Below are 26,515 nucleotides of genomic sequence, written 5' to 3'. Positions count from 1 at the left end.
TATTTTAAAATTATTTATCGAGACGAATTCAACAACATTTTATATGATATTATTTATCTTTGTATATTAGTAAAAGAATATGTTTAAAGTATTTTTTTTTTTGAAGTAGAATATGTTTAAAGTATGTCAGGTCAATATTACACATTGTCAAATACTCCATCCGTCTCACAATAATTGTCTCTTTACCCATTTTTCTTTTTCTCAAAATAATTGTCACTTTAGAATACCAATGCATCATTTATTGTTTTTTTTCCATTATTATACCCTTATTTATTAAATTTCATCCAGCTTAACTACTCCAATAACTACAATTAATAAGGGTGTTTTAGTAAATGATACTAATTTTACCATCAAAATCAGCATAATTAATTATTTCTTTAATAATCGTGCATAAACCTTAAACGACTATTATTTAGGACGGTGGGAGTAAGTCACATTTAATACATAGTAGGACGGAGAGAGTATTACACCTACATGGAATTTTTGTACTCCCTCCGTCCCGTTTTATCTGAGCCAGTTTGGTTTTTCACACAGATTAAGAAAAATATATAAATAAAGGGGAAGTTGAATATATTGTATTGGGAATGATGAAAGTAATATTAATTAGAGTTATGTTGTATTGGGAATGATGAAAATTGTATTGAAAATTGAAATGACTCAGTTATTTTGGGACACTTTTTTTTAGAAAATGAGTCAGATATTCCGGGACGGAGGGAGTAAAAAAAAAGTCCAACATGGAATTTTTGTAATAAAAAAAAACCTACATGGAATTTTGTGTAAGCCTTGTAAAAAGAAAAACAATTGGGCGAGAAACATAAAACAGAGAAGAAGTGGGTGGTATTCAGTTTTACTCGTATTTTATTTCAATATAAATACAAATCTAGGGTTAACCCTGTCACTCTTGCTTTGCCTTCAGAACTAAAAACCAGTGAGAAGCTGACGGCCGCGCCGCACTATCTACAAGGTAGCTTTCTTCTGCTTCTGCATTTTTTTCTTCCTTCTTCATCTCTCTCGTTAACTAACCCTAACCCTAATCATTGAATTATTCACGCAGCCATGGCTGATGAAACCGTCGCTATCCCAGTCGAAGTTGATCCCAATCTAAACGAAGTCAAGCTCTTCAACCAATGGAGCTTTGACGACGTTCAGGTATTCTTTTCTTTCTATCACTTTTTGATTTATTATTTGTTTGCTATCTCGTATCGTAGAATCTGAATCTCAGAACGCATTTCAATTTACACTAATTTTTTTTCCTATAGAAATAAGCCCTGTTTGGATGAACAACTTGTTTTCAGTTATAAGCTAAACTCTATAGCAAAAATATAATAAAGAATGATTATTTGTTTTAAGTTATAAGCTATTTTCATAATTTATATTGGAGAGCTTATGAAAATCAGTCGAAAACATTCCCAACAAACATGTCATAATTTGTTTTATTTTCAAGTAACTCATGTCGGTAGATAAACTCAAATAAGCCAATCTAAATAGGTCCTTAATGGTTGTGTTAGTAAGTGTGCATTGTGTTTTAGTAATTAAAATATGTTGTGATTAATTTTACAATTTTTGTTATACCAGATTACCGATCTGTCTCTTGGGGATTACATTGGAGCAAGAGGATCCAAACATGCAACATATGTTCCTCACACTGCTGGTAGGTACTCAAAGAAGCGCTTCAGGAAAGCTCAGTGTCCCATTGTTGAGAGGCTCACTAACTCTCTCATGATGCACGGCAGAAACAACGGAAAGAAACTCATGGCTGTTAGGATCATTAAGCATGCCATGGAGATCATTCACTTGCTAACTGATCAGAATCCAATTCAAGTTATAGTTGATGCTGTCGTCAACAGGTATGATGATGCCTTTGCATTTTGTTATTTTCCCTATGATTGATATATATTGACTGTTGAACGAGAAGTGAAGTAAGCTTTAACAAGATATACTGTACTGTGAAAAGTACCATTGATCTGTTTCATATTATTTGAAATTGAATTTTTGATGCGGTAACTGCTTAATATGTCTTGATTTGGAGAATGGAATGATGATTATTTGTTTTCCTATTGGTTTGAATACCTGAATGATGGCATTTTTTGTATTAGCTCTATCTGACCATTCTCCTTATCATTTGTCACTTTTTTCAGTTATATTTTTATTAACGATAATAAATCAACTTGAATTTTTTGGTTTATGTGTTTGTTCTTTAAGAATTTTGACAATGCATGGTAATATCAAACAAGCATGACACTGTTATATAAACTCTGATGTAGCAAACTTGACCTACTTACTCATCCGAATCGGGAGGATGAAAAGTTGATTTACTGTTTCCCTATTGGTTTGATTGCCTGCATGATGGCATTTTTGTATTAGCTCTATCTGATCATTCTCCTGGACTTTGTTTTATTAAAATATTACCCTCAACAGTAATAATGCATGTGACAATTTGTGTTTTTTTTTCATTGTGATGCTATTACTTGAACTTTGTTTATTCTCACTTTGTTTGGTTATTCACATGAAATAGTATAATAGTTGAATTATTATTAATTGGTATACTGCAACTGTTTTTAAATTGTTAAAACTTGGAGCTGTTGATTGTTTGAACTGGAGAATGAAATGATGATTTATTGTTTCCTATTGGTTTGATTGCCTAGATGATGGCGTTTTTGTATTAGCTCTATCTGATCAATCTCCTTATTTGTTATGTATAAGTGATCAAATATATAGGCTGTGTTTTAAGAAAATACTTTCCATGTAGTTATAATGCTATAAATATTTTGTGATGGTTTGTTTTGTTTTCGTTGTGTTTGATTAATACTTGATAGAGAAGGATAGGTGGGTTGGTTATTAATTGGTATGTTTGAACTATTTTAGCTGTTAAGATTGGGGGCTGTTGATTGGTTGGTCTGTAGAATGAAATGATGATTTTTTGTTTCCTATTGGTTTGATTGGCTAGATGATGGCATTTTTGTATTAGCTCTATTTGATCATTCTCCTTATTTTGTCATATTGTAATCAAATTTGGGGATTTCATTTCAATAAATATTTTATCTTGGTAGTAATCAATTAATCATGCATGGAAGTTTTTATTGCGTAAAGTTTGTAATTTTTACTTGTACGAAAGGAAAGCAACCTGGATGCACGCTGCAAGTTGTTTTTATACAACTAGCTTTTGATTGCTGGAACCGGAGAATGAAATGATGATTTATTATTTCCCTATATGTAAACAGATAAATTAGAGAAATACGAACATTAAAGCAGTAAAGTGTGAAGGAAAAATGCAACATAACACATAAACAAACAAAAAAAAAAAACAAAAAACAAAAAAATCAAACAAAATGCGCATAGTTATCATTAGTATTCATTTGATAGCGCTATCAATTTCAATAGTTAGCAAAATTGTCACAGCTTAAGCTTTGGACAACACACAGCCATAGTTATCAATATTGGGTTGATAGCCAGGATGATGGCCTTTTGTATTAGCTCTATCTGATCATTCTCCTTATTTTGTCATATTGTAATCAAATATCTTGAGTTTGTTTAAAAACATTTTCCCCTTGTAGTAATGATGCAAGATTTTTATAATTGTTTGTTTTTTTCCTCCGGTGATGTTTATTGCTTAAAGTTTGAAATCTTTTCTTGTGGTAGAGGAAATGAATCTGTTATCATAAGATAGTTTTCAATTGATCTTGAGAATGAAATGATGATTTATTATTTCCCTATTGGTTTGATTGCCTGGATGATGGCATTTTGTATTAGCTCTATCTGATCATTCTCTTAATTAATAATACTTTTTTGAATATTTAAGGGATTTGAAAATAAAAGTCTTTCACCCTAGATGATGCCGTGTGTAATTTGGGTAGGATTCAGTTAAAGTTATGTTTTTTTTTTAACGTACGTTGTTTCTACGTTTTTACTTTCAATGTCATAAGTGTCCATTTCATTTTCTCCTTTCAATGTTATGTGCTGAGATACAAAATTCTTATTAACAATTAACTGTGTATGGTCTTCTGTGAAAAACTTTTTGAGCGAGAAACAAATTGTAAATAAGGTTGTTTACATGATTTTATTAATTCAAAGCAAAAACTGAGGCTTGGATCATATTTCCCAACCAGTTTTAGTTTTAGGATATGTAATCTGATTTGTTCAATTATATTATTTTATGTAGTGGTCCTAGAGAAGATGCAACCAGAATTGGATCTGCTGGAGTTGTTAGGAGGCAGGCTGTGGATATCTCTCCTCTTCGTCGTGTTAATCAGGCCATATATCTTCTAACAACTGGTGCCCGTGAAGCTGCATTTAGGAACATTAAGACAATTGCTGAATGCTTGGCTGATGAACTCATTAACGCTGCCAAGGGTTCATCCAACAGGTATACCACCATTATTCAATCTTTAAAGTTTCCAATGTACTGAATTTGTTTTCTCATGGATTTTTCCTTGTTTGGTTCTTTGCTAACAAAATGTATCATTTCAGCTATGCGATCAAGAAAAAGGATGAGATTGAGAGAGTTGCCAAGGCCAATCGTTAAGCATCATTTGGAAGTAGTCTTAGTGATGAGAAATATTTTATTTTGGTCCTTGTATTACATCTTTATTTAACATTGTTGTTTTTAAACATGGTGTAAACCTTTTACTGGTTTATTTTCCTCTCACGTTGAATTGACTTGTTATGCTCAATTTTGCTGCTTAGTCCATGACTGTTTCAAGGATCATTAAGAGATTTTCTTGCACCACCTGTGATTTTTTACATTTCTGCTATTTAGGTAACTAGAGTAATACCAATACCAGTTTTCCAAGCTAGAGTAATACCAATACCAGTTTTCCAAGCTGACGTGTTGAAGTATTTGCTTGTTGATTTTCATAGTCGATGGTTGAAATGATATGCTGGTTGGGGGTTTTCGGTTTTATCTGCTGAGTAAATTTTGTGCTGTAACAGAAAAATGAGTAATTTTGTGTTTGGGAGCCAAGGAGATCAAAATTTAACATGAAAAAGGCAACAACGTCAACAATGATGGATTACTTATAGTTCATATAAACACCATGCATAAAAAATTGAATTTTGCTCTCCATCCAGTACTTTTCGCTCGCGCCCTGCAACCATTCTGAAAATACCCCTGCGCTAGTTAACTAGCGCAAGTGTAAAAAAGTGTTCAAAAAACAGGACTTAAATTTTACACTTGCGTGACTTAAGTCACGCTGCATGAGTTAACTCACGTAACTTTTGTTTTTCTTGCCTTCTTCTCTATTCCTCTTCTTTGTTCCTCATCTTCTTCTCAAGTGCAACACACCATAAAAACAACAACACAACACAAATTCATCATCCAGACAGGGACTAGAAGAATTCAAGAATGAAGTAGTTGTGATTTGTAAGCTTCAACATCGCTAAAAAGGGACTATACGATGATGTCAGTCCTCAATCAATTTCAGCTTGTAGATGATGTCAAGTGTTCACGAGGAGATATGTGAGGAAGAAAGCATCAAAAGGGATCATACGAGGCCAAGACACACAAAACTTCGATTGCAAAGAAGCAGCAGGGCAAAGCAAAATTGCCTTCCAATTGATGGGTGTATAAGAATCAACATAAGCTATTGAATGATGAGTGTATAAGAATCAATTGCAATGAACAGATAAGAGGAATAGAGAAGAAGGCAAGAAAAACAAAAGCTACGTGAGTTAACTCACGTAAGTGTTAATTTCTGCGTGAGTTAACTCATGCAGCGTGACTTAAGTCACGCAAGTGTAAAATTTAAGTTCTGTTTTTTGAACACTTTTTTACACTTGCGCTAGTTAACTAGCGCAGGGGTATTTTCGGAATGGTTGCAGTGCGCGAGCGAAAAGTGCTGGGTGGAGAGCAAAATTCTAAAAAATTCTACAGAAAAAAAATGATGGATAGAAGTGGGAATGTAGAGATAGAGATAAAGTTGGTGGAGAGTGAATTTAGAGAATTTTAAAGTGGATCTTGGTGACAGCTTGGATCCCATGTTTTTAGCCTTCTCTAAAAAACATTGATGTGAATTGTGCATAATGGATTTGAATCTTGTGCACGTGTCCATCTTCAGCTTAAAAATTAGGTGTAAACGTCATTTTTGTCCTGCAAAATGACTCTTAAAAAAGTAGTTAAATTAACCAAAAACATCAATTTGTTTCTCGTTAATCACACACGGTCGTCAAAGTTCTTTTTGTTAACTACTCTTATAATTCGTCGTTCAGTTTTGTTAACAAAAAGAAAAGGTGCACAAGAAAATTTTTGCGACACTGTCGTTTTTATGCACCAAAATCACCATTACGAGGAAGAGAATAATGTGGTTATTGTAAGAAAGAGAATTGTACAACATTTTTTATAAAATCTTACAACTTAAAGCTTATAACTTATTAGGTTCTCTGTTAATAGAAAAAAAAATTAAATAATTAAATATATATATATATATATATATATATTTTATGTCATTTCACATTTATAAATTGTTCAATCGTTAATTTTACTAAACACTACAACCCAATCAACTTGTTTTTTTTTTTTGTTATAAACCATAAGTTTATAAATCAACCGTTATTTATGATATAATCGCTTTTAAGTTACCATTTATACCAACAATGAATTGGTTGATAATAATTGGTCATAAGTTCCAATCATCCCGTTATACTTAGAGAGAAAATTTAGTTGAAAAGAAAATTTAATTTATGTGTTAAGAAAATTTAATTTATGTGTTCATATTTTCATGATACGACCAAAAAAACTTTGTATCAATTATATATAGTAACATTTTTTATTTTTTCTTACAATAGAAACATTAGTTAACCAAAAAAAAAAAAGAAACATTAGTCAACCGTATGATGTGAGCATTCTTGAGGTTCCACCTAGAGAGCTCCAGAATCTCCTCTTTAATGACTTTTCCGGGGCTTGCATGCCTAGGAGTGTTAGCGTGACTTTGTAGTGTGTTCTTTTCTTTTGGGCTTTGGCCCTCTTTGTTCACAGAAAAAAAAAAAAGAAACATTAGTTAACCGTGTATGCCAAGAAAAAATAATTAATGAAATAATTTTAAAATTAAAATTACAGTATGAAAAATATTGATAATTTGCACTTTGGGATTTCAACCCGAACTGAGGAAGAGTGAAAGAAAAGAGAGAAGTTGAAGAAAGAAAGAACGTTCTACGATTTTCGCGAGTCAAGCAAGTGTGTGTCACTTCATCATTTCCATTCCCAAAACTGAAATTGTTGCATGCGAAGACCAAGAACTATGAGACCAAATATCGTCACTGAGGTAAATTCATTCCTGATCCTCGCTAAATCGTTTATTGCTTCATTCATTTCTAAATTTACATTCTCTGAAATGTAATTCGCTATTTTTTCGTTTAAGAATGGTTAATTAGGGATTTTAATCGTGATTATGCTTAATTGACACAGGCAGGGTTGCCAACTAGGGTGAATCAATGGTGGGAAAGCATTCCATTTTTCACTTCTGCTGTGGTTATTGTCTGCGGAGCTCTTTACTTCGTTTGTCTTTTGGTTGGTTATGATTCCTTTTCCGAGATCTGCTTCTTGCCTTCCGCTGTTGTATCGCGATTTCAAGGTATATTTTGTTCTTCAATATCTTGCATTATTCTTCGGTTAATATAGTTTAGAGTTGTTAGAACAGAAACCATCAACAGAAGATTAAAGTAAATGAAAGTAAAAGACAATGGACGCGATCGATCTTTGTTAAGGTAGTTCCGTCAATTGTGCCTACCTCAGACTATAGAGAAGTTATAGTTCCGTTTGTATTTGAGTGTTACAAGCAATATATATAGTACTACTACGATTTAGAATTACAACAATACCCCTGGACCGTCTGCCTTTCTTTGGTGTCTTATATATATGAGGCATACTCAACAAGATTAGTGGACTAACAACCATTTTACAACTTGGGGGATTTGAATACTGTATCTTGAGGATATAAGGCTAAACTCTGACCACTGTTCTAGCACCTCAATTGTCCTGAGTAACTATATCTGAAAAGCATCTTTTCTAAATGTTTTTGAATTTCGTGCTATTGGTTTGTAGAATCTGCTTCAATTCAGTGATCGAGTGCTTGTGTTTTATGCAGTTTACAGGATTTATACTGCCATTCTTTTCCATGGTTCACTGCTTCATGTTCTCTTCAACATGATGGCTTTAGTTCCTTTGGGCTCTGAGCTGGAAAGGATCATGGGATCAGTTCGCTTGCTATATGTCACTATTTTGTTGGCTACGAGCAATGCTATAATCCATGTTTTCATAGCACTGCTGGTGGCATACAATCCTATTCTTACGAATGGTTATCTCATGAATGAGTGTGCTATTGGGTTTTCAGGAGTTTTGTTTTCGATGATTGTTATAGAGACAAGCCTGAGTGGAGTTCAATCGAGGAGGTTGGTTATATAAATATAGCTGCTGTTGGGGAATTCACCACTATTGGCAATATGCAATTTAATACATTAATAATTAATTAATAATAACGATGTTTTTCTTTAAGATAATTTGATAGAAACCACAATTTGCAAGCTGTTCAAGACGTTGAGTTAATAATATCATGAAAGAGTGTTATCATAAAAGATTATTTTAAGAAGGCTAAAATATGCTTCTCAATGTTAAAATGTGGTAAGTTTTGATTTTGTTCCCTATTTTAAGTCCAGACTAAAGAATCACAGTTTCTGGAAGTAAAAATGGATTAAAGTTTTATAGGATCATTACCAAAATTTGCAAATTTTATAGAGACCCAAAACATATTTAAGCCTTTTGAGAGGGTTTATCTCCAAAATGAGAATTGAGCGATGATAGACAGTTTATCACATTTATATATATATATATATATATATATATATATATATATATATATATATATATATAATTTTGCCTTGCAGTTTACTCTGCAATGATTTTCTTTGCATGTTTTGCTGAAAAAGACACAACATTTTAAGATATGCTATGTTACAAATTCGTGAATCTGCAAGGGTTGACTGACTTTTTTCTATTCATTTTGCAGTGTGTTTGGGTTGTTTAATGTGCCTGCCAAGTGGTGAGTACAATTTTTCATTAAATATGTTAGTGTATGAAAATATAACTTTTTTGCTGTTAAATCCCTGTTTAAAATTTATTTGTTTATAGTCCCTGTATTTAACAAAAGCAATGTGTTTTTAACCCCTCATCACACCAGGGAGGCCGAGATTAAAAGAATATAATTATTATTTTTTTTTTTTTTAATTTAAGGACTATAAGCAAGTACAATTTTAATAGGTATACAATATAATTTTGTTATATTTATAGGGACAAAACTATATATTTAATTTGTATAGTTTTTAAGAACATTATTTAATCTAGCTAAATCCTTTTTATAACAACTGGATTTTGGGCATATTATGGTTAGGTATGCATTTTTTTTGTTGGTAGTGTTCCAGCTCCTCATGCAAAATGTCTCACTACTTGGTCACCTTTCTGGCATTGTATCTGGGTTTGCATGTAAGATTTCTCTCTTTTGCTTCCTCCTTTTTACTTTTCTATCTTTTCCAATAACTTGAACTACTCACCTATGATATTAAAATGTGATGCTTGTTGTTTCAGATACATTTGGCTTGTTTAATTTCCTCATACCTGGGACATCATTTTATTCTTCAATTGAAGCCTCCTCCTGGCTTGTAAGTCTCTTTCTTGAATTTGCTTTTATAGCGCACAAAGATGGGAAAGTATGCGGCCATTAGTTGCATTTTGCATGATATTAAGGCACCGATAGGGACTTGTGTCATTACTAGAGAGAAATAGAGATACGCCCCAATTACAAATATTAAACACTGCAGAACTTCTAGGGTTTGTAAGTTCCCTGTTCTAAGGCCCAATTTCACTCTCAGAGGACTAGCCATATCTTCCTCTCAACCCCTGTTCTTATTTATTGACAATGTATTATTTCTTTAATTATCTCAACCCCCAACTAACTAATTGATTAACTAGCCGAGGGGGTTACATATCAAGTTCTAATCGGTTGTTCTTAGTCAGTTGTTTCTTTCTGATTTCTGTCAATATTTTCCCCGACATTGTGCAGGGTACAATAGTTTTGTGTCTGTGTCTGTTAAGAACATGCTTTGACTGATTAGCTGATGGTGAAAATCGCTACAGATTAAATTATTTAAAAGGTTTCAGGAACATGAACCACTCAAGCAGTCAGTAATTTTCAAAGAATGATTAAATATTTAACCACATATTGATTCAAATTCAATTAACCATTGGAGTTGTTAATGTAATCTCCCATTTTCTGGAGGCTAATTGAATTCACAAGATGAATTGACGTACTGAACAAGTTATAATTGACTGGAGTATAAAAAATTCTTTATATTATCATATCATATTAAGCACTTTTATTTTATAATGAAAAAGAAAAATGGAAAAAAAGCATCCAATAGACATCCATTTTTTGAAAATAAATGCATATTTATCATTATCATCGTATATGCGGACGTTCTGTAAATGTACATGTTTTTCCTTGACTTTCAGTCATCATGTGTGAGGCGTCCGAAATTTATTGTTTGCACGGGCGGAAATCCTTCGGGCTATATCCCTACAAATACAAGCCCAAATTCAACCACTAGGTAAGTCTGTGATTTCCACACTAAACCTTACTAATGGCACTAGATATCTAGCAATCCTCATTTTAAACATGCATTTTCATGGGGCAGTGGAATATTTTCTGGGAATATTTGGAGGAACCTATCATCATTGATGCCTCAAAGAGAAGTGTCTACTCAACCTCAGGTATGTGACTCATCTTGTCTCATGTTTTTGGTGGTCTCTCAAGTAATCTTGCACTTGTTTGCATTGCTCATCATGTGAACAAATGCTATGAAATTGGTATGCAGTACGTTCATGAGAAGCCTAAGTACATAGAGCTCTTACATATGATATTTGGATCAAGTCAGTTTCTGTAGAGTTAATTTTGTAAAAGCATGTTAGTTTGATCTTGATTGTCATGTGCAATTTGCGAAAACAAATGCAATGGATAGTTATTCTTGTGTATATTACCTGTTCGCTATTCGTCTAACTTGTGCAAGTATAACGAGAATTCTTGTACATGCTATTTTCTTTCTGTCTGCCTTTATGTTTAACTCCTGCCATTCCTTTGGCAAGCTAGTTGTGTTTCCCTCTTTTAATGCATTAATAGTTCTTCTTTAGGAGATTTTCTGAAAACCCAAATAGCTGGTTAGTTTTAAGATTTTCTGACCTGTTTTTATTTTTTTAATCAATCTTTCATCTTTAAATTTTTTTCATTCAGATTAATCAATTTATCCATGGTCAATATAATGCTCTAACAGCAGCAACTGCTTTTTGGAATATAACAATAACTTTAAGTGCTCTTCTTATCATAAAAATTTCACCTCATTATTGGGAATATTGAATGTGACATAGCATGATTTTTCCTTTTCACTTGAATCATATGTCGTCTGTCTATTTCAAGCTGTTTATTAACTGGCTTTGCATCTTGTTGTGCTTGTTTGTTGGCAATAGCAGTTTTGCAAGCTCAACCTATATCCCTACCTTTTATGCAAGACATAGTTAATTGCAAGTTTCCATTGTTTTTTCGTGTCTATATTCTCCTGTCAGCTGGAGTCATTCATTTGTAGATTGACTGTATTACGCGAAACCTTGCAGTCAGTTGAGGACAGTAGGTTCCCTGGGAGGGGAAGGACCCTTGCTGCTGCTCAAGGTCAAATTGCTTCTGGTTTTCATCCAGATTCAAATCTTCAAGCCAGACTCTTAGAGGATAATAGTCCCAATCATCTCTCAGATCCAGCCATTCTAAGTACTAGGTATGAGGGACAGTTTTGTGCATGATTGGTAACTTATGGTGGTTGCTTTATTGTCAGTAAAATTTTAGGTTGCAAACCAAAGTCATATTTTTCTTAGTTTGATCATGTTCTCGCTTCTTAGAGTATTAGATATAGTCTGATATAGTGTGTTTTTTCCTAGGAGTGTCAATTTCAACTTGAATCCTACAGTTAGATGAGCTTGGGTTACAAATTGGTTTCCTGTTTGCCATGGACAATAATAACTTGTTTTCAAGTTCATTTTCTTTATTTTTATTTTATTTTATAATGATTAATTCTTGGAACGTATATATTGGTGAAATTACATATCGAGTATATTTCAAACATACAGCATATATCTATTTTGCTTTTAATTTAAAAAATACTAATTAACATGACTTTTCTATAAGCTAATAACTTAATCCACAAATAGTTCAAGTTGTATGTTCATAGCCATTGGAAATTAATATTTATGCATAATGTTGTTAAAAAAATAAAGATAATAAAGATTTATGCATAATATATGGCTAACTTATAAGCGCACATCTGCAGAATAAGAAATAAGAAATATACATGATACTGGTTTATTTATAATCAGATATCCGTTAATGGGTTGCTCATAATGTACAAATCTTGATTTCCAATTATATCAATGAAAGGGTTCACTGACTTGTAAATTGGTTGATGGTTAACCATTGCTTGCTTGCTCAAGTTAAACTTATTCATCTGGATTTTACTAGGTTTGGGTTCCTGTTTTTTAACAAACATGTCATTTAGTCTCCTTGTCATTATCATGGGAAATGGGAAGTTAGGAACTAAACATAGCATGTTCTCTGACATTATACTACAGTATCTCTTGCTTGGATTGATAAGTTTAAGTTAAACTGCTATACTTTAGTAGGATAGTTTAGTAATACTATAATATTATTCAAAAGTTGGTGTTCATGTCTGAAATGTTCCCTTAATTGTCTAATTTTATTCAGGCATCTAGTCGATAATGCAGCTACAACAGGAGCAGCTGTTCCACATCATCAGGTATTTTACTTACTGTGTTTGAAAATTTCTTGTTTTCTTTATATAATCTGGATATTTAATATTCATTATTGTTTCCCCTATGAATGCAGGGAGCAGTTGTTTCAGAAGAAGAGATTAAGAAACTTGTAGCAATGGGCTTTGATAGGGTAAAAATCAGTTTCCATATCTTTTAAGTGATCAAGAAAAATGGCTTGGACTTCCTAGAACGTTTTTCTCATCTAAACAATTAAGCGTATAAATTTATCGTTGTTTGATCTCCTTCTGGGTCCTTCTTGCCTTAATAATTTGATGGTTAGATATTCTATTATGTATATCACTTATTGAACTTTTTACTCGGATGTGGTGACTGGTGTGGTATCATTCCTGTGCATCAAATGTACATTAAAACCTATAGCTCAATTTTGCTTTTTATGCGTTTTTCTTGGTATGCTTTCAGACGCAAGTGGAAGTAGCGCTGGCGGCTGCTGATGGTGATCTTAATGTGGCAGTGGAAATACTCATGAGCCAACAGGTCCTAGTTGAATTTCTTTTTTCAATTATTTGTATTTTTTCTCATTTACTTAGCTATTTGTTTCTTGATTCTTTTTATTGATAATGTTTTGTTTGTTGGTCTATCACATTTACAGGGTTAATACATGAAAAGCTTATCTTGGATTCCCAGAGACTTCCCTGACACTGTTGTTGTGCTTGTTAAATCTTAGACTCCATCGCTAACAATTTGGTGACACCTCGAAACACATATGAACAGAATTGAAAATGTGTAAACCACATAAGCGTAGTGTGTTGATGTCTAATAACAAGGTTGAATATGATTAACTGAAGAGTTTTGCAAATAGAAGTTTGTGGTCAAATTGTAAGTATTCTGTTGCCCGCTCACCCATTCTCTACCCTCGTCTTGAATATGGTTGTTTTATATAAACTACAGAGAACACCGCTAATGCCCATGGCCATTCAGTAAGCTGCAATAAAACTTCGATTCTGAAATTTAATTTATAGTCTGTCCAATGAAATGGAGTGTAACATATAAATGAAAAAGGCCTGATAACACCTGATGATATGGAACAAAAAGGTGTAAAATTAGAGTAACAAATATGCTTAAATAAAATAGAGTAACAAATATAGTGGTTTTAAAATAGGTTTTTTTGTAACACACGCACAAGTAAATTATTCTTGCACCATTCATAAATTTTGGCTTATTAGATCATTTGGTCCCTTAAATAATTTCATATTTTCATTTTGGTCCCACAATTAATAAAACAGGTGTTTTAGTCCCTCAATTTTTTCTCCGTTTGCCAAATAAATCCCTTCTGTCAAATAATTAACACTTCCGTTAGTGAGAGGCTAAGATCCCACGTGACAAAAAGAAAACCAGAGAATAGGCTTCTTCCCTTGTGTTCTTCATCATCTTCATAGGATTCATGAAGAAAAAAAAACCTAGAAAAAAAAAAGTCATCAAACAAAACACTTCCATGCCCTTTCCAATTTCCCTTCTCTCTCTCCCAAAACATCCTAAATTTATCAAATCTAATAAAATCCCAAGATTCAAGCCCCTTTTCAATTCAATTCCATTCAACCAAACATCCATAAATCTGGATTTCTTTTTTCTTCTTCGTCAATTCGTTCTTCTTCTTCCTCGATTGGTTACTCTGCTAAAATCCTTCATTCTCTGCAAAATTCGAATTTCGAATCTGAGAATTGGTGAATAAATTGAAATTGGGGAAAAGGGTTAGGTTTTTTTTTTCAATTTTAGGGCAATTGTAAACAAAATTGCATATTTTGTGATTCTGGAATTTGATTGTTATAGTAACCGTAATGAACAGTAACTTGCAAATTTGATTGTTATTGATTCTGGAACCAATGAACAACAGTACTCGCAAATCTCCTTCCAACCTGGCTGCTACGGTAACGTCATAATTTTCTGGGTTTTGATTAGGTTGCTGAATGTGTTACTTGTGACTGTGATGTGAGGTTTTGAGGGATGGTATGCAAGCCATAAGATGAGGAGTATAATTCCAAGTACGAGGAAGAAGATTGTGATACATATGCAATGTTCACGTTTTGGTACACTCTGTAAGGAGGAACCATACCTTTGATTTATGGTTAAATGAAAGAGTTCTCTTTGGGCTACTTAATTTCAAGTTATGAAAGAAAAAATTCTGTTTTTTATTTTTTTATTTTTTTTATTTTATATGAAAGATGATGAAGGTTTGTGAAGATAGTATGAAAATTAAGAATAAGATGAGGAAGAAGATGAAGAAAGCAAACAAAAATTAGTTGTAGGTGGTTCACTCTAAGTTAAAATAGACCTGCACGATCCAACGGTTTATGTTTAAATAAAAAGATCAAAGGGTTAAAATTAACAAAATTAATAAAATCTATGGTGGACCATCTATAATGTTGATCCACTGTAGACATTTGGGGTTAAAGTTAACACCCATGAATTTATTTGGCAAACAGAGAAAAAATTGAGGGACTAAAACGCCTGTTTTATTAATTGTGGGAACAAAATGAAAATATGAAATTATTTAGGGGACCAAATGATCTAATAAGCCTAAATTTTTCTAATTGGTTCAATAAATTTTATTTAATGACAGAGACTTATTGATTCGATGGTAGAAACAACCTTATGTATGACACAAGGCTTACCTTACTTGTATACGATATACTTAGCCTTCAAAATATTTTAACAAATACAAATTTTATTTTGCAATTTTGAAAAATTAATAATTAATGCATCTTTCTATCTGTTTTTCTACCGCGCTTAATTGTAAAGATACCAATTTTAACATATAAAATGATCAAATATTATTTCTTTTTTTTTTTTAAAAGAAAATAAGATTAAAATAAGCTATTTTTACAATGTTCAATGTGATTTCCATTCTATTGGGTTTAACTATTTTTAAATTAATAGTTCAAATAATATTATAGAAAGAAAAATAGTTTTTAATCAAAGGTAAAAATGAAACAAAAAAGTCATCCCAAAACTATATATTTTGTTAATATAGGTATAAAATATAAAATTATAGTGAAAAAACATATATTTTTTTTTTAGGGATGAAAAAACAGATACTAACATGTCCATCTATCCTTCTTTCAAAAAAGCGTGTCTACTATCCATTTTTTGTGCGGAGTTTAAATCGATAGAAGACACTAACGTTCCTGTCTATTGTTTTGTAAAAAATAAAGTTGCTTCCAAAATTTGAGACCAGATTCTAAAATATGTTTCGACCATTGCAGTGTCAAATTATGCGAGCCAATTTTCACATCAACAAGCAATAAGATCCCCGAGTCAGCAATCAAAATCAAGTATTTTCATCAATATAAAAACTTTACATCATAACTACATCGAGGAAAAGTTCGACAAGTCAATATAAAAACTTTACATCATAACTACATCGAGGAAAAGTTCGACAAGTCAATCTCTTCCCACTAAATTGACATATCATAAATAGTTTGTTGTTATAAATAGTTTTACCAATTATAATATTTAATAATTAAAATACATTAAATACTATACACACAAAAAAGAGTGAGTGATTATACAAAGTTGGACAGACCAAACAGGAAAAGCACCTACAACACCTCAAAGAAGCCAAAAAAGAACATAAAAGAAACCAACTAAATGCGCTAGATTTTTTCTATTGCTTTTAATTTGAGGACGAGATTAGGAATGGTTGAACCTGGTTGTAATGTTTGAAAGAGGAAATTAGGAAGGACATGTAAAACATATAAAACATTTTAGAGAAATGCTAATTAGTGCCCTTAAGGCACAAGTAAATGAATCAATAGTAGAAATAATTTATTGAAGGTTTTTATTTGTTCAACTTGTCCTTCAAACGTTACAATACAACTGAATAATATAGTTCTGTAGTTGTGGGTTGATTTCATGAACCAAAGGTCTGGGTCTTACTGCGCAACTCACATTTCCTACCACAACCATATTTTGGTGTTTCCTTAATTAGCATCTGGACGTGAAAGACCCAGTGTTTTGCTCATGCCAAAGGACTTACCCACATGTACTGATGAATAAACAATATTTGATTACTTTCTCTCAACTGAAGCGTATTAAACTAAGCAAATCATAGATGGTCTGAACAACTAACCCACATCTCAAATAATGTATAGATAATTTTGTAGATAGATAGATTATCAACAAACGTAGACCAAGAACCAGGAGGGGGAAATCACCTCAACACATTCTGAAATTATAAACTTATAACTGCATTAACATTAAAAAGTACAGCTTAACCAAAATATTCCAAGTCGTAAACAATACTTCTGCAACTCATATCAAACAAGAAAATGTTTCTCAGCTACCAAAAAGACTAATCCAGATGTTACTTTTGGGAAAGGGAAGGTAAATATAAATTGAAGGGATATCATCTGATCAAAAACCACTAGCTTATTCCCAGCCAGTTGCTTGGATGGACTCAACTCCAGGAGCAGGTATTTGTTGTGGGGCTGGAACAGCTTCACCCCAATCCCCCCCTGCAGCTGCAAGACAAATCTATGTCAACAAAACATGAATACATTCTGAAAATAGTTAAATCAATTACACATGCTACATCAATTTTATCCCCTGACAAATCTTAAATAGAGAATACACAAGTTAACGAAATAAATGTTGGGGTAGCAAGTAAAAACAAAATTAGCAAATGCCAATGACAGGATTAGAGGAAATTTGAGAGATCGAGGTAAATCAAAGCTGAGAGATATCAAGGTAAATCAATGTTGAAGGGATGTTCTAAATTTTTGTTTAGTCTAAATTTTTTTAAAACGCGATATAATCGATCAAGTACCAGCTTCTGGGGCTGCCCAGTTGACAGCAGGAACTGCTGGAATAGGCTCTGGAACTGCATCATTCCATGTTTGGTCGATAGCAGCAGGCCATTGTCCATCATTGGGGATAGAACCTGCATTAAAGTCAGTAATAGCATAATCTGGTGCAGGAACATCATCTTCCTCTTGCTCCTTTGCCTCCTCAGGTTCTCTATAAAAGAACAGGTCAACCTGCATCAAAGAAAACCCAAGACAATAGACTTGATCAAAACCTGCCAATTCAACCGATGGGGAACAATTGCCACATATGGATACTTCACATTGCAGAATACACATACGCTAACCGTTACAAAAAGAAAAAATAGTTTACCATGACATCCCACTTAAGGCCAGGGCGAATGGTTCCACGCATCTGCAACACCATCCTAGCCAAAAGCCAAAACAGACATCCTATACTGTGCTTGCCCTTGTTGTTGGCAGGGATTCCAATGTCGACATATCGCATAGGCGAATCAGTATCACAGAAAGCAATTGTTGGAATATTTCCAAGAGCAGCTTCCTTGATTGGCTGCACACAAACAAAAACATAAATAGAATTTACCAAATTTCTTATAATACAATATAACATTGACAGACAAAAGCAGACAATCTGGTTATTAGGTTTGGCTTAATTGAGCTAAACTAATGTCGTAAGCACTTGTAAACCAACTTGGGAGAGGCTTAAAACATGTTCATATTCTGTTTTCAGCTTATTTCCATAAGCTCCACACAATATATTATTAAAACAGCTTATAGGCTTGTAATGAAATAATTCAAATGAAAATAGTAATAATAAGTGCTTATATAGGATATGAGGTTATGCTATAAGCTGCAAATCAAATTAAGATGTTTATCCAAAAAGGGTTCAAGCTAAAATCAAAAACTTTGCACAAAAACCAATGGGGCTGTTTGGATTGACTTATTTGAGCTTAACTATTGTCATAAGCACTTGTAAGTCTGTTTGGGAGAAGCTTAAGACATGCTCATAATCTGTTTTCAGCTTATTTCCATAAGCTCCCCACAATAACATAAAAAAACAACTTATAGCTCATAATGAAATAGTCTTGACTTTATTTTATATTCTATTATGGAAATAGCTTATAGCGTATAAAAAGTGCATGTATATATATGAATATGCGGTTATGCTATAAGCTGCAAATTAAACTAATATGTTTATCCAAAATTGGGCCAAAGCTAAAATAAAAAAACTTCACAAAAAGCAATATAAAATACATGCAATCACACAAATTTATCATGTAATATCGACAGACAAATCTAAAACAAAATAAAAAAACCCTACACATAAAACAATGAATCAGTATGCATAAAATAACAAAATGTGTAAGAGTGAAACCTGATGATCAGTTCTTGGATCAGTGAGGATAAGAAGCCTGGGCTCACTGAATGAAACTTGCATCTGATTGGTAAAAGTACCAGGCGTGTGCCTTCCAGCAATAGCATTGGCACCAGTATACTGAGCAAATTTGAGAACAGCTCTCTGTCCATAAGGTCTAGCAGATTGAACAATCATATCTTGTGGGTTTTCAATTGCAACAATAACTCGAGCAGCAAGTTGAAGCTTTTCCCATGTTTTTCCCAGATTTATAATATAAATCCCTAAATAAATAAACAAATGCACACATAAAAAAGATTAATTTTTGACTACATTTTGGTGAAATTGGATAATTTAGGGTTTGGAAAATGGAATGTTACCATCGTTACGGCGCTTGAAGATGTATCTTTCCATCTGAAAGTCGCAGTTTTTAGTACCGAGATGGACATCGGCGGCAAGCATCATCTGGATATCGGCTTCTTTCTGAGAAAGTTGACGAGGGGCAGCCATGGTGGCGGAAGTAGCAGAGTGAGGTTGAGATTAGGGTTATGTATGGAGCAACTTCAACAGTTAGGGAAGAAAGAGCTCTCTCTCTGAGTATGAAGAAATGAAACTGGGTGGGTAGGGTTTTTAAGTTCTTGGTTCGTGCCAAAATCCGGCCCAATACTAATATTGGGCCCTTAAAACTAAAACCCAAAATATGGAGAAAATTAAGTTCCAAACTTTCTCCAACACACCCCAAATATGGTGGAATCAATCTTAAAAATGTCGAACGTCACTTAACTGAAGACTCGAACAACAATTAAATGTTGCTCGACCAACGTCAGTTAATTTTTTTTTTTTTTTAAGAAGTGAGAAGAGTAACTTTCAAATATGGATTCATTTTCAAATACATCTTTCTTTTGGTTGTAAACTAAGTATACATGACCATATGTCCGCTTTTCTATTGCACTTAATTTTTTTTAGAGTTTCTATTGTGCTTGATCGTATATCTATATTATCGCATCTGGTTATACGTATACATTTTTTAGCATATACCACACTCAGATTATGGTAAATAAATCAAATTAACCTCTCTTCAAAGTGTAACCGTTCCCCTTTTTTGATTCATAAAAAAAAAGTTGTTCCTTTTTTGAATTAGATATTGTTCTTCTCATGTTGTTCCGTTCATATTGTTCGTAGTTCAAAACTAATGTATTTCGTTTATACATCAAGTACTAACTCACTAACAAAAATTTGACACTGCAACATCAACCATTGAAGTTCAAATCTCAACAAAAATTGGTTTTAAAAAGTGGTTTAGTTCAAAATTGTTTGAAATGGTTCAGTCTAAAATATGGTTCAATGCGGTTTGGTGCAGTTAATTGAATTATTTGAACACCCCTACTAGTAGAAGATTTGGTGTCTGTTTCAATTAATGTGACTTTTGGCAAAATGAAATTGTGTTACATGCATTTTGGCAAAAGCTATGCTTTAAACTTTCAACAAAATAAAGATGGCACCGTGATTTCAACAAACTCACCGTGTATCCAACAATGGACTTGTAATTTGTGGTATGAACTTTTTCTCCAATTTTCATCATTTGCTAATTATGGGGAGAAATGCCTTTGGTGATTGAAAATATTTCTTCCTAACCACATTGCAATAAGATGCCCATATGCTTCTTGATTTAGTCTTGAGTATAAAGATATGGTAAGTGGCAAATTCTCTAGTTAGTTGGTTTGTCACCTTTTAATGTACCAAAAATTAAGACATGATCAGTCACAAAAAGTCAATTTCATCTCTCGTAATTCAATGTTTATGTTACATTATACTCCTTCTGGTCCTCATTATAAGAAGAAAAGCCAAAAAACAACAAAACCAATGCTATCATTAATTGTTGCAACTTTTTAAACATTTTTACAAATATATACCCTTATTGAGTGTCGGGAAACATTAAATACATCCACTAATATTAAAAAGACAATCATTAAACGAGGGATAGAAAAGTCTTTCAAACAATAACTACACCTTAAAAGTTGTGACATTTTCTTATAAATAGGATCAAAACTTTTTTTTTTTTGTAAATTTTCTTATATTAAAGACCGGAGGTGTTAGCGTTAGTTAGCTAGGTTAGCAGATTTATTAGAAATATTACTATTAGTTAGAACAATTAGCTCTACAAGTATAGAATGTTGTGAAACATTAAATACATCCACTAATATTAAAAAGACAATCATTAAATGAGGGATAGAAAAGTCTTTCAAACAATAATTACACCTTAAAAGTTGTGACATTTTCTTATAAATAGGATCAATTTTTTTATTTTAAATTTTCTTATATTAAAGACCGGAGGTGTTAGCGTTAGTTATCTAGGTTTGCAGGTTGATTAGAAATATTACTATTAGTTGGCACAATTAGCTCTACAAACAAGATCATTCATGTATTATTTCACATATTATCAATTACTACATTACCTTTATGCTCTCTTTCTTTCATATGCATATAATCTAGAATCCTGAAATTATCTGAGTATCAATAGTATACTTTTCCCTTCAATTTAATTTAATTATCTGAGCATTGTATGTTATTTTACATTTTCTTTTCTTGTTTTATTGTACTTTTAGCCCTCCTTTTTTTTTTTTTTTTCTTTTTGGGATTTTGAACCCAAGTTTATCACATTCCACGTAGCCCCACTCCGATTTTGCGCAGATTATTTATTTTTGTTTACGTTTTTTAATTATTAATATTCAACATGGCCAAATGATAAAGACGACACGGTCCCCGTGAGCATAATTCAGTTGATAAGGAAAGACATGCATTGTTATATGTAGGGGCTGGGGTTCGAACCCCAGACACCCCACTTATTCACCTTAAAAAAAGTGAATTCTATCCACTAAACTACTTGGAAAAAAAAAGATGACATGACATTGAAATTATTTTCACTAAATAATTTGTCAGGCTAAGTTTTTATTTCGGAAGGGTTAAGAGGAGTAACGTTTGACAATTAGATACTACTATGAATGACCAATATTAAAACAATTAGATCTTTATGTAGCTTTGACACTTCAAGTATCACAAACAATTAGATCTTTATGTAGCTTTGACACTTCAAGTATCACAATTATGCTCATTTTGGTCTCCACATTTTTTTTTAGTGGTTTTCACCCTTATGTTTTTTCCTTTGTGATAGTTAGATACTCCTCTTTTCAAGATTTTCCTCAAATTTACGCTCAGATAACATCGTTTATAGTAGTGTCTCAACATAGAAGTCTTTTGTTTAGTAGATTTGACTATGTATTGTTGTTTGCATGGAGACAAGCTAATAAGGTTGTTCATTGCAAGAGTATACTTATCACACCCTAGTCTCCATGTTTTTTATGATTTACCAACAACTTTGAACACGTTATTTATGAATAAAATGAATTAATCTTGCCTCCGCTAAAAAATACATCATTTATTGACGTTGTTCTTTATGATTTACCAACAACTTTGAACACGTTATTTATGAATAAAATGAATTAATCTTGCCTCCGCTAAAAAATACATCATTTATTGACGTGGAACTCACCTCTCATAGTCCATGTGATTTTTCTTTCAAAATTTAAAATTAAGAATGTCAAAAAACGAGCTCCTCTTTGGTGTTTTTTTTTTAGCTTTAATTCTAAAGAAAAGTCATGTTCGTTTTGAGAGTTAGGTGACACGTCAATAAATGATGTCATCTTATTGTAAATTTTGGAGGAAATTGGGAAGAAGATTATCATTAAATAAGAACAATTTTTTTGGCAAAAAAACATTTTGAAATGTTTTTTGAAATCTTGCAATGAAAATACTGTTGTTTATACAATAAAAAAATATGGAGTAGCAAACCATCTCAAACTGTAAAAAAAATATAATTTTTTTTGTATGATCGATAATTTTAGTTCATAACTACATAAACTTAAACTATTTCCTCTAGAATAGATGGTTTCTTTGAGCTACATAAAACAACAATAAATGACAAAATTCTCCTTTTTTTTTAATTTTTAAAATTTTTAATATTGTTACATTTCCAAACCTCTTTTTTGGTGGTGGCCGGGTTTAAACCCCACACTTTGCATATTTTTATGCATTGTCCATATCAACTGAGTTATGCTCACGAGGGCGTTACATTTCCAAACCTGAATTCATATATAGAATATCCGGTTGAGGTCGAAGAGGCCTTAATATCATCATCTTAAAAAGTAAAAATTATTAATAATCTTTAAAAAAGTAAAAAATATATAACAACATTATTTGTCAAAAAAACATTAAAAAAGTAAAAAAAAATATAACAACTATTTGTGTTATTTTCCCCTAAAAAGGAACTGTTTATGCTATTTTTAATTAATAACTCATTTTTTCTTTCCCAATTTTGTAAGAACAAAGAAACTAGTGAAAGCTGCATTAGGTTATTTCCCGTAAAAATGTTTATTTCTAGAACCCTAAACCACTAAAAAATATATATAAAGAGACCTTGATTCCATACTCTCACACTCTTCTCCTTGTGGGTTTCGCTCCTCCGTCGAGAGCTACGTCTCTCTTATTACCGGTAACCTTAACTGCTTCCTTTTGTTCTTTTGCTTTCTTCTTCACATAATAATTATCATTATTACCTTTTTTTTCATAGTAGCTATTCTACACTGTTATTACTGATAATGAATGATTGTATGCTGTTTAAATTTTGTTGATCAAATGCTTTTTGTGAATTCTCTCAAACTCAAATTCGTTATGTCAGAAATGTTTAGTGGACACAAAAATTTGACATCTGACGTCCTATAAACTTATAGGTACATGTTCGGATAGTGTTTGAATTATTTTCTCCTAGGTTGAATGGAAAAGTGGACGTTGAACACCTTATAAGTGAGAGCACCCATAAACCTAATACCTTAACATTTTAGGTTAAAATGTGATGTCTAACTCACTCTTATTGTTCAAAAGCTCAATGTGATGATCTCGAAACCCCATGACCCAACATATTTTGTACACGTCGAGTACAATACCATGTTTTACATGTCCAAATAATAGAACCATCCCTCCACATCGAAAACGCCATGTGGCACCGACAATTCACAATGAAAGTGTGTGACTCTGACACTTCACATTGTGAAAGCGCGTGACACTAACAATCACCAACAATCCGACATAGTACACCGACAAAGAACACTCATACATACATATTGCATTCAATCACATTTATTTTCTTATACTATTTCCGGTATTTGCATGTGTGTGAGGCATCTAGACCGGTGTTGGTGCTTCGTAGGTTGCTTGTCACGGTTAATCAACAGTCTCTTATAAAATTGGGTTCTTGAAGGGTTTGTTGGAGGATCAACAATCTAGGTTTGATATGTTTGAGAAATTCTCATGGAAGGTTGAGAAATTCGCTCGAGTGACCAGCATCGAGAAGGTTTACTCCGAGCCTTTCGTCCTTTGCGGCTATCCATGGTATTTAAATGAATAAATTCCTACATGTCAGAATTTATTGAATAAGTAGATTTTGTGCTCTTTGACACCATTTATATTAATTGCTTTGGTTTTGGTTTTAGGAGGATTCTTGTTTACCCATATGGGAACGGGAACGATACAAACAACATGTCAATTTATTTGGATACTATGCAATCTCCCAATTCTTATCAGGGCGGGACTAGAGATGTGACATTTAGGCTTGTTGTATTTAATCAGTTCGATAGCACCATGTCAATCAAAAAACGTACGATTCCTCCTCTTTCCTTGCCTAATTCATTTTATTCCCTTGCTTTCAAGGTTAAGATAATGAGTTTAAATGGAATACACTTACATTGTAAATCTTTTTTTTTTTTTTTGGCTTATACATTAAGTGTATGTAAGTCAATCAGAGTCCATTAAGTCAGTCTTATAACTTAATCTTTTTTTTTTGGACTGAATCTTGTAACTTAATCTTTAATCAATGATATGTAGTGGCAATATAATGGACTTTCATTGGATGTAAGTGTAAAATTAATTTACACTCACAGTGTATGCCCCTTAATCTCCTAATGTTTATTTTCTCAATTTTTGGTCCTCTATTTTGGTATTTTTATTTTACGGGTTAAACATGGGGTGGAACTTTTGTTTCCTCCCAACGTAATACAGAGGTTTTGTTTCGATTGAGTTTTAGATATTTTATTTATAAAATTGCATGATTTCATTTTTCACTAAAGTCTGCCAAATTAACTCTTCATTTCATATATGAACTTGACAGAGACTCATCATGTGTTCAGTGAAAGGGAAAGAGACTGGGGTTTCACATCTTTCATGCCTTTAGTTGAGCTTCATAATCATTGCCTGGGGTTTATTGTGAACGATAGTTGTATTGTTGGTGCTGAGGTTTATGTTCACAATTCAAGCTATGAGAATGAAATGAATCGAACCGGCAACTTAATGGCTTCACTATTATCTAACTCCATAACATATGGTAGTCATATTAGTGGAGGACATATGGAAGTCCCAAGGTCTGAAGCCCAAGTGCCAAATCTGGAATCTCTTTCCGAATTTCCTATATTAGTTCGTACTGAGCCTACAAGAGACATTGACATGGAATTTTTCAAATACTCAATTGGTGAGCTTATGGATTTCATGGGTTTGGGGCAAGTGGAAAAATATTTTGTTCCACTACTAGAGGAAGCATGTTCTAAACATCCTTCACTTATTGAGTGTCAGCAGAGGAGAAGTCGCAGGTTTACTGAATGGGCTTTCACCGCTTTGGGCAGAGTTCTTTATTTCCTTAAGACTAGAAAGGCGAAAGACATGAATAAGCAAGCTTGCAAGGATCTTCAAATTTTATGGGAGGAACTTGAGATATTTGGATTTGATCTGGCTTGGCTAGAGCCTCATGTTCAATCTGCTTTAAGAATGAAAAGTTACGTGGAGAAAGCTGTGCAGATGGAGATGCTGAAGGAGACTGCGGAAGGTATAACGTTGGAAATGGAGAGGCTTAAGACAAAATTGGCTACTCTTGAGTTAGAACTTAACATAGCAAGAGACTTGTTGATGGAAGAAGGCTTCAATTTCAATGGGAGAGATTTGAATGTTGAACTAGGATATGGGATACCATAGACCTCTTTCTCTACATTAACATGCATGTTTATATGGGATGGATTTTTAATGTTTTGAATAAATTGTGACTGCTTGTCTATCTCTCTAATAATACAATGTTATTGCAGATTCGTCTGTTGACAATTGAAGTCTATTTATTATATATATTCAACTATTAGCGTCCACAAGATAATACATTGCATTCTAGATCCAAAGATTGCTTAAATAAGGCCATTTTTCTGTTTGACTATTCATGCGCAATACACAATCTTAATAATTTGATTATTTACTTGTTGTGTAATAGTTGGTTCTAATGCAGTTGGTTGGCATATGTTTAACAAATATTTTTTGCTGTTCTCACGTTATGAGTAATTTCTGCACACATGCTGTAAGATTGTAGCCTTAAAAATAAGTTAACAACGTGGGAAAACAGGATAACTTATTAGACCGTATATCGAAACCGCTGTATTATAT

General features: G+C 32.7%; 4 protein-coding genes and 5 non-coding genes across 9 annotated transcripts; 8 read left to right on the top strand and 1 right to left on the bottom strand.

Annotated features, from left to right (window-relative positions):
* The first annotated feature begins 897 nt into the window (after positions 1–897).
* LOC146910943 (small ribosomal subunit protein uS7) lies at positions 898–4,723 on the top strand. The gene is made up of 5 exons (XM_085726486.1): positions 898–964; positions 1,055–1,149; positions 1,576–1,847; positions 4,160–4,363; positions 4,468–4,723. The coding sequence occupies exons 2-5, from the start codon at positions 1,057–1,059 to the stop codon at positions 4,520–4,522; spliced, it is 624 nt and encodes a 207-aa protein (XP_085582612.1). The 5' UTR covers positions 898–964; positions 1,055–1,056; the 3' UTR covers positions 4,523–4,723.
* LOC146910948 (small nucleolar RNA Z102/R77) lies at positions 2,029–2,112 on the top strand. The gene has a single exon (XR_015021001.1). It is a non-coding gene; the product is annotated as a small nucleolar RNA Z102/R77 (small nucleolar RNA).
* On the top strand, positions 2,298–2,380 carry LOC146910947 (small nucleolar RNA Z102/R77). Its single transcript, XR_015021000.1, has one exon. It is a non-coding gene; the product is annotated as a small nucleolar RNA Z102/R77 (small nucleolar RNA).
* On the top strand, positions 2,601–2,682 carry LOC146910946 (small nucleolar RNA Z102/R77). Its single transcript, XR_015021002.1, has one exon. It is a non-coding gene; the product is annotated as a small nucleolar RNA Z102/R77 (small nucleolar RNA).
* LOC146910945 (small nucleolar RNA Z102/R77) lies at positions 2,903–2,984 on the top strand. The gene has a single exon (XR_015021003.1). It is a non-coding gene; the product is annotated as a small nucleolar RNA Z102/R77 (small nucleolar RNA).
* On the top strand, positions 3,685–3,766 carry LOC146910944 (small nucleolar RNA Z102/R77). Its single transcript, XR_015020999.1, has one exon. It is a non-coding gene; the product is annotated as a small nucleolar RNA Z102/R77 (small nucleolar RNA).
* A 2,364-nt stretch (positions 4,724–7,087) lies between the features above and the next one.
* On the top strand, positions 7,088–13,694 carry RBL15 (RHOMBOID-like protein 15). The gene is made up of 13 exons (XM_085726485.1): positions 7,088–7,256; positions 7,400–7,565; positions 8,079–8,382; positions 8,997–9,029; positions 9,378–9,469; positions 9,572–9,645; positions 10,496–10,590; positions 10,678–10,753; positions 11,648–11,805; positions 12,786–12,837; positions 12,927–12,983; positions 13,274–13,348; positions 13,464–13,694. The coding sequence occupies exons 1-13, from the start codon at positions 7,215–7,217 to the stop codon at positions 13,467–13,469; spliced, it is 1,230 nt and encodes a 409-aa protein (XP_085582611.1). The 5' UTR covers positions 7,088–7,214; the 3' UTR covers positions 13,470–13,694.
* Positions 13,695–17,042: 3,348 nt separating this feature from the next.
* Positions 17,043–19,589, bottom strand: LOC146910941 (small ribosomal subunit protein uS2). Its single transcript, XM_085726484.1, has 5 exons — positions 19,369–19,589; positions 19,010–19,272; positions 17,987–18,184; positions 17,637–17,847; positions 17,043–17,331 (listed from the first exon to the last, which is right to left on the bottom strand). Exons 1-5 carry the CDS (start codon positions 19,496–19,498, stop codon positions 17,240–17,242), a joined length of 894 nt encoding a protein of 297 aa, XP_085582610.1. The 5' UTR covers positions 19,499–19,589; the 3' UTR covers positions 17,043–17,239.
* A 4,638-nt stretch (positions 19,590–24,227) lies between these two features.
* LOC146910940 (MATH domain and coiled-coil domain-containing protein At3g58360-like) lies at positions 24,228–26,270 on the top strand. Its single transcript, XM_085726483.1, has 3 exons — positions 24,228–24,433; positions 24,535–24,698; positions 25,209–26,270. Exons 1-3 carry the CDS (start codon positions 24,336–24,338, stop codon positions 26,060–26,062), a joined length of 1,116 nt encoding a protein of 371 aa, XP_085582609.1. The 5' UTR covers positions 24,228–24,335; the 3' UTR covers positions 26,063–26,270.
* Positions 26,271–26,515: the final 245 nt, after the last annotated feature.

The sequence above is a fragment of the Medicago sativa genome, chromosome 7 (genome assembly GCF_051527215.1).
Source record: "Medicago sativa cultivar Bolivia chromosome 7, Bolivia_mono, whole genome shotgun sequence".
In the NCBI taxonomy this organism is placed as follows: domain Eukaryota; kingdom Viridiplantae; phylum Streptophyta; class Magnoliopsida; order Fabales; family Fabaceae; genus Medicago; species Medicago sativa.
This window is presented reverse-complemented; position numbering and strand designations above follow the sequence as displayed.

Excerpts from the sequence above, each read along its gene's own strand:
- LOC146910943 (XM_085726486.1), top strand. The coding sequence starts at position 1,057 with ATGGCTGATGAAACCGTCGCTATCCCAGTCGAAGTTGATCCCAATCTA. Across the intron at positions 1,848-4,159 it reads GTTGATGCTGTCGTCAACAG|TGGTCCTAGAGAAGATGCAA; the intron begins GTATGATGATGC and ends TATTTTATGTAG. Across the intron at positions 4,364-4,467 it reads GCCAAGGGTTCATCCAACAG|CTATGCGATCAAGAAAAAGG; the intron begins GTATACCACCAT and ends GTATCATTTCAG.
- RBL15 (XM_085726485.1), top strand. The coding sequence starts at position 7,215 with ATGCGAAGACCAAGAACTATGAGACCAAATATCGTCACTGAG. Across the intron at positions 7,257-7,399 it reads GACCAAATATCGTCACTGAG|GCAGGGTTGCCAACTAGGGT; the intron begins GTAAATTCATTC and ends TAATTGACACAG. Across the intron at positions 9,470-9,571 it reads CATTGTATCTGGGTTTGCAT|ATACATTTGGCTTGTTTAAT; the intron begins GTAAGATTTCTC and ends TTGTTGTTTCAG.
- LOC146910941 (XM_085726484.1), bottom strand. The coding sequence starts at position 19,498 with ATGGCTGCCCCTCGTCAACTTTCTCAGAAAGAAGCCGATATCCAGATG. Across the intron at positions 18,185-19,009 it reads ATCCAAGAACTGATCATCAG|CCAATCAAGGAAGCTGCTCT; the intron begins GTTTCACTCTTA and ends GTTTGTGTGCAG. Across the intron at positions 17,332-17,636 it reads CTGGGCAGCCCCAGAAGCTG|CTGCAGGGGGGGATTGGGGT; the intron begins GTACTTGATCGA and ends TTTGTCTTGCAG.
- LOC146910940 (XM_085726483.1), top strand. The coding sequence starts at position 24,336 with ATGTTTGAGAAATTCTCATGGAAGGTTGAGAAATTCGCTCGAGTGACC. Across the intron at positions 24,434-24,534 it reads GTCCTTTGCGGCTATCCATG|GAGGATTCTTGTTTACCCAT; the intron begins GTATTTAAATGA and ends TTTTGGTTTTAG. Across the intron at positions 24,699-25,208 it reads CACCATGTCAATCAAAAAAC|AGACTCATCATGTGTTCAGT; the intron begins GTACGATTCCTC and ends TGAACTTGACAG.